General features: G+C 59.0%; 1 protein-coding gene across 10 annotated transcripts in view; it reads left to right on the forward strand.

The window, feature by feature from the left end:
• Nucleotides 1-14,022, forward strand: part of HSPG2 (heparan sulfate proteoglycan 2) — a 99,076-nt gene that overhangs the window by 32,075 nt on the left and 52,979 nt on the right. For 5 of the 10 annotated variants that reach the window (XM_032303612.1, XM_032303613.1, XM_032303618.1 and 2 more), the window contains exons 2-14: nt 1,142-1,277; nt 1,827-1,871; nt 7,834-7,943; nt 8,052-8,110; nt 8,379-8,539; nt 9,659-9,709; nt 10,151-10,279; nt 10,512-10,766; nt 10,856-10,975; nt 12,769-12,963; nt 13,091-13,292; nt 13,386-13,537; nt 13,627-13,773. In XM_032303612.1, coding sequence (XP_032159503.1) covers nt 1,142-1,277; nt 1,827-1,871; nt 7,834-7,943; nt 8,052-8,110; nt 8,379-8,539; nt 9,659-9,709; nt 10,151-10,279; nt 10,512-10,766; nt 10,856-10,975; nt 12,769-12,963; nt 13,091-13,292; nt 13,386-13,537; nt 13,627-13,773 — 1,762 coding nt within the window. The remainder of the gene's footprint in view (nt 1-1,141; nt 1,278-1,826; nt 1,872-7,833; nt 7,944-8,051; nt 8,111-8,378; nt 8,540-9,658; nt 9,710-10,150; nt 10,280-10,511; nt 10,767-10,855; nt 10,976-12,768; nt 12,964-13,090; nt 13,293-13,385; nt 13,538-13,626; nt 13,774-14,022) is intronic. The other 5 variants (XM_032303617.1, XM_032303620.1, XM_032303621.1 and 2 more) reach the window with 3 other exon arrangements.

The following is a 14,022-nucleotide window of genomic DNA, read 5'->3' on the forward strand; positions in this document are numbered from 1 at the left end:
GGCTCCCCCGGGCTTGTGTTTTCCTCTACGGTATCTGATAAAACTCATTTGGAAACATCTTGATCTTATCTGAGAGGCAAGAGGCACTCACTGCCCATACCTTGACCTGAGAGAGGCAAGTGTTATGGCCACTGGGGCCCTTCTGCTCTGGCCTGCAGGGTGCAGGGTCTCAGCACGCCCTCTGTGGAACTTGTGCTGGGCTCAGCATCAGCCTGAGGTCACACAGAGTTGACACCACGCCTGTCCTGCCCCCATCCCGCCCAGCTGCTGGACTCCACTCCCACTGCTGGGAGCACAGATGAGCTTGTCATTGTGGCCACGAGGGCCGGAGCGGGTTGTCCAGCATGGCTGGAATGTGTTTCCTGTGGCTTGGAACTTTGGAGGCCAGACTGAGGCCAAAAGAGGTGGCCAAGATGGCCTGATGGGAAGCTGTCATTAGAGACAGCAGCCGCAGTGGGCTCACCCTTGATTTCTGTCTCTGTCCTATCCATCCTGACCCTGGCTACCCTTCGTGCCTATGGCCCCCCTCTTTGCTGGCCCAGGTTACCCGTTACCTGCCCGTGGTCCCCTGTCTACTGCCTGGTGTCCTGGATGACCCTTACTTTCTCGAAGGAAGATGAGTCAGTCATCACTTACCAATGTGATTTTATTTTTTTATTTTTTTATTTTTTTAAAGATTTTATTTATTTATTTGACAGAGAGAAATCACAAGTAGATGGAGAGGCAGGCAGAGAGAGAGAGAGGGAAGCAGGCTCTCTGCTGAGCAGAGAGCCCGATGTGGGACTCGATCCCAGGACCCCGAGATCATGACCTGAGCCGAAGGCAGCGGCTTAACCCACTGAGCCACCCAGGCGCCCCACCAATGTGATTTTAATGTTGTCTATTTATATGAGGATTCTTTCAGACTCAGTGAATTTGCAGGGTTGGGCTCTGAGGCCTGTAAGGGTGAATGGGGCTTTGGGGAAACAGAGTCAAAATGAGTAGTTCAGCCCCAGCCTGACTCTGTTAGCCAAACCACATCTGAGTAAACCACTCCACGGCTTTGGGGGTGGGACTCGGGGTCCCGCTTGAAGTGAGGAGAGGGGTCCTGGGCTTGGCGGGGGCTGGAGAATGTGACCATCGACTGTGTGATCTCCTGCAGGTGGCCCGCGGGCTGCAGGCGTATGATGGCTTGTCTCTGCCTGAGGATGCAGAGACGGTGTCGGCGGGCCGGGCTGGCTGGAGCTACTCAGACCTCTCTGACGACGAAGACTTGCTGGCTGACGAGGCCTCTGGAGGTGAGCAGAAGGTTCTGGTGGCAGGGAGCAGAAGAGGTGAGGGGGTGGAGGCGGGGTTCTTCCCACCTGTCCTTAGAGAGGCCCTAGGAAGCTGGCCCAAGGGGGCGACTCCAGAGCTGATGGCATCCTAAGCCTCATCCCGATCCTCCACTCACAACCTGTGTGACCCTGGGATGACAGCTGCTCCCCACAGCCCAGGATGATGAGGACTGACAGGGAGGTGGCAGACAAGGCACAGCAGAGGACGGTGACCGCCCCGTACTGCACCCCGGCCTGGCCTCGCCTGGTGGCCAGTGTGACCGGGCCCATCCTATCCCAGCGTGGGCAGACAGTCAGGTCCCCAGAGTGTGCGGCCTTGGTCCGTGCCCTCTCCGACGGAGGCTTCTGAGCGGACTTTTCCCGGCCAGCCTCCCCAGGCATGGGGAGGAGGTGACAATTCTCGGCTTTCATGACCTGGCACATGACATGCCGGGGCCTCGAACCGTGCCCGACACCCAGTAGATGCCCAATAAATGCCTGTTGCCGCACACACCTCTCTTCTGCTTGCAGATGAGCTGGGGAGCGGGGACCTGGGCAGCGCGGACTTTCAGATGGGTAAGTTGCTAAGGGCATAGGCCCCTCTTCCTGCTCCCCACAGAAGCCCCAAAGCAGGGCTTTCCCACCACAGAGGTCCTGTCTCAGGAGCCGAGGGCCTCAAGGGCTCCATGGGCCTGCCATGCAGGTGGTCTCATACTTGCCCAGTGACAATCATGTGACATGACTGGCAGGTCCCCACGAGTCGGGATGCATAGGCTGTGTGGTCTTCTGTGCCCAAGGGACAAGGCTTAGGGCCACAGGCAGGATATGTCCGGTTATAATAGGTGCTGAAAGCCAGACATGCAACATTCAAAGGAAAATTCTCATCTCCCAGGGCAACTCCACTGTGGGGTCCTTCCCTAGATCCCTTCTTGGGGGTGCAGAGCTGGGGACCCCAGGCGGGGTTGGCCAGGTAAGGGTGCTCTTTGGGTCAGGACATTTGGGCAGGCCAACTAGGGGTGGAAGTAGCCTCAACCTGGACCCGAGAGGGACCCCGCCTTTAGGTTGGGTCACCTGCTGAGAAGCCAGGGGTTCCTGGGTTCGGGAAGAAGGCTGGACTTGGTGGAGAGACGAGAATCAGGCCTCCATCAGCGGCTCACACTGCCAGCACTCGGTGCACAGTGGAGCTGGGGCCAGGCCAGCACTGGGCCTCAGAGTCCCTCCTTCTTCCAACCCCAGCATTCCGGGTAGAGAAGGAACTATTGGATGGCAAAGCCCAGCAGCTCCGTATGGTTCCTGCTGCCTTCTCTGGAAGCCAGTGCTGAGCACCCTGTGGTCAGGGCCAAGGGTGGAGCTCAGCTCAGGCGGCCACACGGCAGCCAGAGGCGGCCACACGGCAGCCAGTGGCTCCCACAGGGGTGGGCCTTCGCCTCTCCAGGGTGGTGACCCTACCTTTGATGCATCAGGGGCATCCGCATGCCCGAGGGTGGTGTCCTGCCTGGGCAAGTACAGACAGGAGGGTTGGCCCCTGTATGTCCTGGTCCTGACCATGACCTCCCAGCCCCTGGAACTCGGATCCTGCCTGAAGCTTTTCCCCATGTAGGTCCTTCTAGGGCTGTAGGATGCCCGGGAGCTGCCTCTTGCTAAAGCGAGGCCTGTCTGCGGAGGCCCTGGTCCTGTCCCTACGTTCCATTTGGAAATGTCTGTGGCCCCTGCCGTGGGGCTGTCGACCACCACAGCTCTGAGGAGCCCTTGCCAGCGTTCCTCCCCCGTGAGAGGCAGCTGCGAGGGCAGGAGGGGTCAGAGGTGGGAGAAGGGGTTGGGAATGGAGAGCAGCAGCCGGGCAGGGCCTGCTAGCCGGGCAGAGGTCTGCGCTTGTGAGTGGGTCCTATCCGTGGGAAGACACAGGGCCTCAGACCCTCCAGGCCTGGCCCTGGCATCGGCCCGCCACCCTTGGGGCAGGTCCAGGCAGCTGGGCCGAGTCTGAGGCCCGGAGTCAGCCAGTGGGTCTGTCATTCCCAGGGTCTCTGTGTGCTCACTTCAGCCTTGCCCCATGCTGGGAAGCAGGGGAAGCAAGGGCCATCAGAGATGGGGTTACACCGGCCATGCCCCTTGCCTGGGGCCCAGCCCCGTACCCTGAAGCCGAGCCCCTGAGATGGTACCCTAGCCCACTCCTGCAGCCTCTGGCCCTGCCCCACTTTTTATACGCCAGTACCCCAACGTGGCAGACAGCCCCTCGCTCGGACATCCCCTCTCTGGGATCCCCGCCCAGCTCCTCTCTCGTGTCTGGCCTGCTCCAACACCCCTCTGGGCCTCCTGCTCCCCTCCTCCCCTGCCTTGGCCTGTCTCTGTCCTCTTTGTCTCATCTGTGCTTTGTCCTCCTGTCTCCTTCTGTCTTTCTCCATCGCTGTCTTCCCCTCTCTCCCTTCCTTCTGTGTCTCAGACCTTGCTCTCGTTCTCCCCCTGCTTTCTCTCTGCATCCCCGTCATTCCCCCCTGTCTGTCTGTTTCTGTCTTTTCCCATCTCCATCTCTCCCTCTGGTCCCCTCCCCCTCCCTTGCTGTCCTTCCTGGCCACTCTCCCTGCAACTCTGCTCTGCAGGCCCCGGGCTACCCTCCTGTGGCTGGTGGGGAGTCTCCGCCCAGTTCAGTGAGGCCAGGGCGACCTGGGGGTGTCCCTCTGTCTCCCTCCCCATTCCTTACCCCCCCCCTTCCTCCCCAGCCTCTATTTTATCACACGCAAAGTTCTGAGGGACTTTCTTTTTGAGTCTGAGGGCCTGGCCGGCCCCCGCCCAGGACATAGCCAGGCCCCATCTAAACACAGTGGGCGGGTCCCCTAGTGTTCCCCCACCCTGGGCACTGCTAGGACAGGGATGAATGCAGCCACCCCCCCAGGAACAAGGCCCTAGAGGCTGTAGGCCACTTGTACTCCCCTCAGGACTGGCTGATTCGGGGCTCACCCAAGGGACCCAGGGGCCCTCAGGGCTGGGGTTCAGGGGCCTGGGTGTGTGGCAGAGGAGTTTCGCAGCAGGGAGTTGATGGGATCGTTGCTTTGGGGCAGGGGTGGTCCCGTGTTGTTCCCCACCCCCACCTGGGCACAGGCAGCTCCTGGCCTTCTGCTCTTCCAGCCTCTGTCTCCAAGTGAGGTGTCTGGTTCAGGTCAAGATGAGGGCCAGGAGGGAGATGGCTGGCCAGGGTGGGCACCCAGAGAGCACACCCACCCTGGGCAGCTTCACTCTCTTACAATACCCTCAGCTCTGGGGCCTGGTTCCTGGGACAGACAGGGCTTTACCTCCTGCTCTCAGCCCTCAGACGCTGGTCGTAGGGAGGCAGTTCAGGGTAGAAGAGGGAGGGTGCTCGCCCTGACCTACCCCTGGTCTGGGAGGAGGAGGAGGAGGCAGGGGTGGGGTCAGCCTGGAGGGTCCGCACCCTTCCCAGGGCCCAGGAGAAAGGGGCTTTGTGGAGCCCTGGCCCCCTCCCCCAGGATCGAGCACATTCCTGGGCAGAGGCCCGGCCTCCTCGCCCGCGCTGGGCCATGGGGCTGAGGCCAGGGGCTGGAGGGGCTCTCAATGGGCCTCTGTGCCTGTTCACAAGGGGCCTCTGTGGCTGAGCTCACGGCCTCCACGCTTCGACCCACAGAGCCCCACCCACCCGGCCCCCAGGGGCCCAGCCCAGCATGGTCCCTGTGTTCAGGGCATGAGCACCCTCCCTCAGTGTAGGAGTCCCCTCCTGCCCCATCCTGACACCCCAGGGCTTGCTTAGCCCAGGCCACAGAGGAAGAGGGTCCTTGCTCGGGGGGCATGTGCACCTGGGGGCCTGGCCGAGTGCAGGGGCACAGGGAACGGGCCTTGTGGTCAGGCCCACCCAATACTACCCCCTGCTCTACTGGCCTCACCCTGTCATCAGTCCCCTCTCTGAGCCCCTTCTGCCTCAGGGCCTTTGCAGCTGCTGCACCCTCTACCCAGAATGCTCTTCCCCCAGATTCTCCTCCATGGCTCACTCTCTTCCTTCAGGGATCCCCTTTGAGGAGAGTCCTTCCCTGGCCCCCCCGGAACATAGCACCCTACCCCGATCCCAGCACACCCTCTGCCCCAGCCCTGGTTCTTTCCCCAGAGGCCATGTATTTCTTGCTCATTTGTTTCCTTTCTCCTCCCACTAGAAAATCATCTCCGTGGGGACAGGAATGGTCATATGTGGAGTTCACAGCCAGACCCTCTGCCCTGAGAACACCACCAACCACGTAGTAGGCCATCAATATAGATTTGTTAGAGGAATAAATGCCTCTCTCAGATGAGAGGTAATAAAACCAAATCCATCCCTCGGGTTTGTTGTAAAGACCAGAGACAATAATTAGAGGTAACCCAGGCAGCCCCGAGTACTCACCCAGCACGGTCAAAAATGTACTTTACGTTTCTGAGCTTAAGCTTCACAAGAACCCTCGGGGGTGGGGACTGCTGTTACACGCATTTTACACGCAAGGACACTGAGGCTCATCCTCGGGGGTGAAGCGTATCACACGAGGTCACAGGGCTATAAGTGGCGGTTTTACTCCAGCAGCTAAGCTGTTAACCACAACACTGCCTCTCACATAGTAAGAGCTCACGTTATCTGGAACCGACTGTGTGCCAGGGTCCGTCCTAAGCATTTACACACATTTTGATATTTGTAACTCATTAACTTGGCATTTATAATTAACACCTAAATTCAGGAACATTATAAGATTTAATGCCTAAAATATCTCATACATAGTAGGGGCTCAAGAAACAGTGTGTGTGTGTGTGCGCGCGCATGTGTGTGTGTACACGTACACACTAGTCTATGTATACAGTAAACATATGTTATAGACCGAGTCAGCGTCTACTACATGCCAGGCTCTGTTCTAAGAGCCCCATATGAGTGCTTACGTGTGTATGTATATGATTCATTCCCAGCTCGTATTAATTCATATTTATAACTGCTGCATGAACTCATGAACATTGTATGTAATGTGTATAAAACATTATACAGGGGCGCCTGGGTGGCTCAATGGGTTAAGTGTCTGCCTTCGGCTCAGGTCATGATCCCAGGGTCCTGCGATCCAGCCCCACACTGGGCTTGCTGCTTCTCCCTCTTCCGCTCCCTCTGTGCTTTCTCTCTCTTTCTCTCTCCCTCCTCTCTCTCAAATAAATAAATAAATCTTTAAAAAAACAACAGCAACAAAACTTTATACATATCATGGGGCGCCTGGGTGGCTCAGATGTTAAGCGTCTGCCTTCGGCTCAGGTCATGGTCCCAGGGTCCTGGGATCGAGCCCTGCGTTGGGCTCCCTGCTCAGTGGAGAGCCTGTTTCTCCCTCTCCCACTCCCCTTGCTTGTGTTCCCTCTCTCGCTGTCTCTCTCTCGCTCCATCAAATAAATAAAATCTTTTAAAAAACCCGACTTTATACATATCATATATGTATAGTAGGTGCTTAGAAACAGTCGTATGTGTACGCCCACACTGATCTGATATGAATTTATTAAGTCATCACATCTTAGGCGCCAACTGTGTGCCAAGCCCTACACTGGCTCTGGGGATGCAGGGGTGAATGCGATCCAGGGCTGCACTCCTCTTCGGGTTCGTGGTCTAGCAGGGGACAGAAGGGAGGGGACACCAATTCCCGATCCTCTAGCACCTGCTCTGTGCCAGGTGCCACATCTACGTGCTCGGGGAGATGGTGTATGTGAGCATGATGTCATTTATTCCCTCTAGCTCTCCAGTGCAGTCAATGTAATTAATTTAATTAATTATTAAATTAATAATAATAATAAAACATTAATATTTATTATTTAACATTTATTGTTAATATTAATTAAAATATTAATATTAAATTAATATCCTCGTCAGACCGAGGAGGAAACAGAAGCTCAGAGAGGTGAGTTCATTGCTGCAGTGTGGCTGACCTCAGAAGCCATGGTTTTCACCATGAATCCCTATAGTCCATGTGTCACCGGGCAGAATCTATGCAGTGCAGGGTGGAAGGTGCTCTGATGGGGGGAGCGCAGGGGCTGGGGGTCCAGACCAGGTCTCTCTAACATGGCCAGGGTTGAGCAAGGAAGGCAATTCAGGCGATCTTCTTGGAGGAGGTGATGGTTGAGCCAAGCCCTGAGGGATGAGTAGAACCAGCCACAGAAGAGTGGGGAAGCATGTCTCAGTCACTCGTGGCTGATCCCTGTGCCAGGCCAGCCTCTTCTAGAAGCCAGCTCTTTTTGTCCAGCATTCTCTGTGCCGTTGGGGGTGGGGGTGGGGTCCTCTTTTGCAACATCACTTAGCTTCTGGGTCAGGCTGCTTCCCCGATGATTGAAGCCCCCTCACTCGAAGGTGGAGGCCTCGGCTTTGACCCTGGGCAGGACTGCCAGGGCCACTGTGACAAGTACTCATACGGGCAGTGCTGGGCACCAGGGGTCAGCCTGGGCAGAAGGGCTCTAGAGACCATCCCTGAGTTTCCTGCCACTGGCCTAGCTGCCTGAGGCCACCGCCTACCAGGCCGGGCCCCTCATGGTGACACCCCACTCCTCTCCACAGTTTATTTCCGGGCCCTGGTAAACTTCACCCGCTCCATCCACTACAGCCCCCAGCTGGAGGATGCGGGCTCCGAGGAGTTCCGGGAGGTGTCCGAGGCGGTGGTAGACACGGTGAGGGGAAGGGGAAGGGGCCTGAGAGTGCCCCGAGTATGGGGGAGCGGGCGGCCCTGGGACGAGGTGAAGGTGTCTGGAGGCTGATGGTGCTGTGTTGCTTCCCAGCTCGAGTCGGAGTACTTGAAGATTCCTGGGGACCAAGTTGTCAGTGTGGTGTTCATCAAGTGAGAAGGGTCCCCTGGGGGCCGGAGAGGGACCAGGGTGGTGGGGGCGACAAGAAGGGGAAGGAAGAGAAGCCAAATGGAGTGCATCTTTGTTGGAGCAAGTTCAGGAATTTGGGAAGACAGTTTAGACCTTAAATTGCCCCACTCGGGTCCGGGCTGTCCAGGGACAGGGAAAGAGGAGGTCAGGCCTGAGCTTCAGGCTGGGGGCTGAGGGAGGAGCTAAGGCCGCGGACTCACCAGCTCCCCGGCCCCCCTGCCCCATCCCTAGGGAGCTGGACGGCTGGGTCTTTGTGGAGCTGGACGTGGGCTCGGAAGGGAACGCAGATGGGGCTCAGATTCAGGAGGTGCTGCACAGGGTCATTTCCAGCGGCTCCATTGCCTCCTACATCACCTCCCCCCAGGGCTTCCAGTTCCGTCGCCTGGGTACAGGTAAGCCCATCCCGGGACCTGGGGCACTTCCTCGTGTCTCAGACTTGTGGGGGCCCCTTCCAGGGTCCCCACCATGGGCTCTTCTAGCGTGGGGCCTGTACACCACTAGGGTCAGGGAGCTCACTACCCCATCAGTCTGCTCCCTCAGTCTCTACACAGCCCTGGCTGGGTTTCAGTGTAATCTTGTAACCTGTTTCCTCGAACAGGTGCCCAATTAGACCCAATTTCTGCTCTCCCCCCCCTCTCTCTAGACCTCCATACGCTGACAGTTAGGTGAGAATTCCTTTCTACATACAGTACTTTGAGACCCAAACACTTATGTATTTAATAACAGAACAGACATGTATGGAATGCTAACTGGAGGCTAGGCACTCAGTTAAGGCCCTTATGTCCAGCTTCCCATTCAACCTTCATCAGTCCTACGAAGTAGACAGTCTTCCTGTTTTAGAGATTAAGGGATGGAGGCCCAGAAAGGACAAGTGGCCTGTCCCATTCAACTGGGCAGTAGTGGAAAAGCCAGAACCGACACCAAGCCTCACGTCCATGCCAGTCTTGCCAGAACCTTTGGTGAGAGGATATGAGTCCCCACAGAGAGATCGAGAAACTGGGCCACAGTCACACAGCTTTCAGATATAAAGGCCTGGCCTTTGAGCTCTCAGTCAGCCCGCGTTTCTTTACATGGCACCCCGTCTCCTGTTTTGACTCCCAGACCAGACAAGCCCTGTTCATTCCCCCACAGGCCCTGCTTCTCAGCCCGACTCCATCGCTGTCTCTCCCCCAGGGAAAAGCTCCAAGACATCACCATCCCTGACTCAGGGGAACCCAGAACTGAACACACTCTTTCCCTGCTGTGGGGTCGCCCAATCAGAAAAATTACATCAAACCATCACCTCCCTTGTTCTTCACACAAAACCCCAAAGAATACACCTAAAGTTCAAGTGTGCTCTTTTGGTATTCCCCAGCCCCAGATCTGAAGATTTCTGGGCACCCAGCCTTCGTCTCCCCACCTTTTAGGGAGGCTCCCCAGCTAGGGATGGTGGGACGGGCCTGGTTTGGCCCCGCAGCCCATGGCTCCCAGGTCCCACGTGGGGCCAGTGCTGATCACACCTTCCTTTCCAGCACAGACACCCCCGCCCCCTCTGGCCGCCGTGGCGGCCGCAGTGACACCAGGTGAGAGTGTAAGCCAGACCTAGGCCCAGCCAGGTACCTGGACGAGTTCCTGGATGGCAGGGAAGGAAGGAGGAGGGCGAGATGGCCGGGCAGAGCCCACAGCCGCCCCTTCAGCCTTTCCCCGCATCCTCCCTGGGCCAGCTTGTGGCCTGCATGCGTGTGATGTGGTATTCGCATGCGTGTGGCTTGTTAACTGCGTGTGGGGTTTCTGGAAGGCATGGGTGAGGCCACCGCCACATGTCCCATGCCCCGTGTGTGCTGTGATGTGTCTACCCTGTGCTCCTCTGCCTCGCTGAAGTCTGCCAGAAACCAAATAGCCAGACACAGGGCACCAAAGCCTGCTCCCAGCCACGCAGTGCCTGTGCCACCCACAAGTTCCGCCCCGCACACCGCCCCCCCTTCCCCCACACCGTCCCTCTGACTCTCCTCCTATCCCCCCAGTGCCCCAGGTCTCGCGAGTCTGCACCGAGGCCGAGTTTGCCTGCCACAGCCACAACGAGTGCATAGCCCTGGAGTATCGCTGCGACCAGAGACCTGACTGCAGGGACATGTCTGATGAGCTCGATTGTGGTGAGGGGCCATCCAGGGCCACCAGGGACCCACAGACACCAGGCGGGCCAGCACGCACCTGGCCCCCAAGTCCAACAGGAGCTGGGAGGGTTTGGTACAGGCAGGGGGGTGGCAGGGATACGGGAGGGGCACTGGCAGGGAGGTATGGGGAGGGCCGGCAGAGCATGGGGGCGAGGGGTGAGGAGCCACATGCCGCCACCCTGTGCCAACACCAGGAGGGCTCTGTCCACAGAGGAGCCAGTCCCAGAGCTCAGCTCCGTACCGCCCGCTCTGGTGGAGACGCCACCCTTAGTGCCCCGGCTGGAGGTGACCACCCCACAGCAGCTCCCAGGCTTGCCCACTCCCCAGCTGCTGGCCCCCAGTCCAGGCAGGCCTCTGCCCTGTGGGCCTCACGAGGCGACCTGCCGCAGTGGGCACTGCATCCTCAAAGACTACGTCTGTGACGGGCAAGAGGACTGCGAAGACGGCAGTGACGAGCTCAGCTGCGGTGAGGACCGGACGGCGGAGAGCCGGCTGCGGGGGGGGCATGGGAGTGGCCGGGGGAGGCCGCTGGCTGAACCGAGCCCGGTCCCCCAGGCCCCGCACCGCCCTGTGAGCCCAACGAGTTCCCCTGTGCGAACGGACACTGCGCCCTCAAGCTGTGGCACTGTGACGGGGACTTTGACTGTGAGGACCGCACCGACGAGGCTGACTGCCGTGAGTGTGCCCAGGGCCCGCCCCCCCCCCACCAGGCCCAGCCTCCCTGCCCCAGCCCTGCCCGCAGGATGGTCTGCTCTCCCTGGCCCAGCGCACAGGCGCTGGGGACAGACTTGAAGGTTCCTCTCTCTCTGCCCCCAGCGGTGAGGGCTCTCGGCTTTGAACTGAGCTTTGTAGGAATCCATGTGGCCAGACTGCCTGTGGCCAATGTCTCCTTGTTTCTTTTCTGTACTTTGTTGTCATAGATCTTCTCTGTGTTACTTATGCTTGGGTAGGGGTCAGACAAGTGCCCAAGAGGGCTTGATAGCCCAGTGTCCCCTAACAATGGGACATTTGGTGTATGTGGGAGCCAGAACCTTTCCCTGATGGGCGTAGGGCTTCTTCACAGCGAGCTAGTTCGGACTTTTCTGGACATCGTCTGCCCAGCTCTTCGTGGTCTCCCCATTACCTCGTCCATCGTTCATCTGTCCATCCATCCATTCACCCAACTCTCCGTCTGTCCGCTGTCTACACAGCCCTTCATCCATCTGTCCACCCATCAACCTAGCATCCTTCCCTCCTCCCAGCCACCTATCCCCATCTACCCAGCTGACCTCCATCCATCCTTCCAGTCAATGTTAAGGCCATTCTGGCAGTTAAATGGCTGACGCTGGAGAGTCAGACGCTCTATCAGGCAGCATCTAGAGTGTCCTTCCCTGTAGGTGAAGCCTGGGGTTTGGTAGTCTGAGATTGAGGATAATTTTCAAACCACTTCTCTGTGATCCCGGGTCACGTGCGCGGGTGCATGTGGACATTCCTTCCGTCTGCCGGTCCAGCTCCGCCCTGCCGTCCTCTGCCTTCCCTGCCCCACATCGGTGCCGAGAGAAGCAGCAGCATTCTGCAAAATAACAGAGCTTTCTGATGTCCTTCCCGTGGCTCCGAGCTTCCCTGACCAGACAGCCCCTTGGGAAAGAAAGTAATTGAGGGCTTTAGTTGAAAAGCCCTTCTCAGCTGGGGAAAAAATCAAAGGAGGCCACAAGTCCTTGTTGGCAGAGCACAGGACAGAGAATGTGAAAGCGGAGTGGCCTTGGGAACTCCTGGACTGTTGGGACAGAAGCCCCAGGCTGGCCAGTAGGTGGCTGCCTCCTGGCTTCTTCTCACTTCTTTCCCTGTGCCCTCTCCTTCCTCGCCTACACCACTCTGCCTGCTCTCTCTGGTGCATGTGTCTGTCTCAAAGTCAGTCTCCCCGGGGAAGGATGTCAGTCACTGTCTACTAAAGATGCCCAGCTAGGGGGCCCAGCCAACCCCAGGCCTCGGGCCAGTCCCCGGGTGGCGGTCTCAGACCAGGTGGCAGCCCTGGGCCAGAGGAGTATGGAGCAGCGAGTTTCGGGCTGTGGCAGACCCCTTGCAAGGCCTTTCTGGGAGAGGGCACCGCACCAGGCATCACCTGGTGTCTAGGGAGGCCGGTCAATTTGCCTGTGCCTTTGGCAGAGGTCTTGGCCTTCTGAGACTGGCTGAGTATGGAGGGAACTGAGTGACTGTGCTGTCCCAGGTATAACTCTCTTTGGGTGGGGTGGGGACAGGGTAATGTGACGAGCCATCCGATGGCTGGCTGGTGACAGCTGGCAATGTTGGGGTAACAGTGTGTGGATCTCATCAGGGCAGCTGTGTGTCACGTGGGTGAGAAGAGAGAGTGACCCTGGGGACACCAGGGGAAGGTGGGCAGGGTTGACTGTCGGGTCTGGGTAGGGACTGGGGGTGACCCTCCCTGAGGGCAGTGCTTGCTGCCCATACTGCCCGGCTCTGTCCCCTAGCTGCCAAGCGCCCCGAGGACGTGTGCGGGCCCACGCAGTTCCGCTGTGTGTCCACAAACACGTGCATCCCGGCCAGCTTCCACTGTGACGAGGAGAGTGACTGTCCCGACCGAAGCGATGAATTTGGCTGCAGTGAGCAGGGGCCCTGGCGGGGGTTCCCGTGGCCCAGTCCACAGTCTCAGCCCTGCTCTCCGCCCCCTCAGCCCTGCTCTCCGCCCCCTCAGCCCCCCGCTCTCCGCCCCCTCAGCCCTGCTCTCCGCCCCCTCAGCCCTGCTCTCCGCCCCCTCAGCCCTGCTCTCCGCCCCCTCAGCCCTGCTCTCCGCCCCTCTCCTCCTCCCTTTGCCCTTTCCATCCCTCACTCGTGCTCTGGCCTCCCCAGTGCCCCCCCAGGTGGTGACTCCTCCCCAGGAGTTCGTCCAGGCTTCCCGGGGCCAGACAGTGACTTTCACCTGCGTGGCCATTGGTGTCCCCACCCCCATCATCAACTGGAGGCTTAACTGGGGTCACATCCCCTCTCATCCCAGGTATGGTTCTGAGCCTGGGCAGGGCCCGGGGAGATGGGGGACGCTGGGCCAGGGGCGCTGGTCTGACCCCACCACTGTCTCGGGGCCTTCCAGGGTGACAGTGACCAGCGAAGGAGGCCGTGGCACGCTGACCATCCACGATGTGAAAGAGGCAGACCAGGGGGCCTACACCTGTGAGGCCATGAACGCCCGGGGCATGGTGTTTGGCATTCCTGACGGCGTCCTGGAGCTCATTCCAAAGCGAGGTACAGCCGGTGGGCAGACGGGCCCCAGATGGGGAGCCGGGACTGCTTGCTGGTGACCGGCTGCAACCCGCTCCCATGCCACCCGCCAGGGCCCTGCCCCGATGGGCACTTCTACCTGGAGCCCACCGCCTCCTGCCTGCCCTGCTTCTGCTTTGGGGTCACCAGCGTGTGCCAGAGCAGCCGCCGCTTCCGGGACCAGATCCAGCTACGCTTTGACCGGCCTGATGACTTCAAGGGTGCGTCAGTGGGTGGACAGGAGGGCGGCGCTGTGGGAGTGCAGGGGCAGGCACCAGGCCTAGAGAGGAGGAAGAGAGGGGAGAGCAACATCCGCTGGCAGCTGGGGCCAGGTTCAAGGACAGGCACGGGCGGGGGAGGGGGGGAGCCTGTAAGAGCAGCACTTCAGGGGAAACATACGTTTTAGGAAAAGCCAAGTCCATACTCGTCTGCCTGCTTGGGTTATGAAGAAGACAGGCTCTGGGGTCAGA

Source organism: Mustela erminea, chromosome 10, assembly GCF_009829155.1.
Source record: "Mustela erminea isolate mMusErm1 chromosome 10, mMusErm1.Pri, whole genome shotgun sequence".
Classification (NCBI taxonomy): domain Eukaryota; kingdom Metazoa; phylum Chordata; class Mammalia; order Carnivora; family Mustelidae; genus Mustela; species Mustela erminea.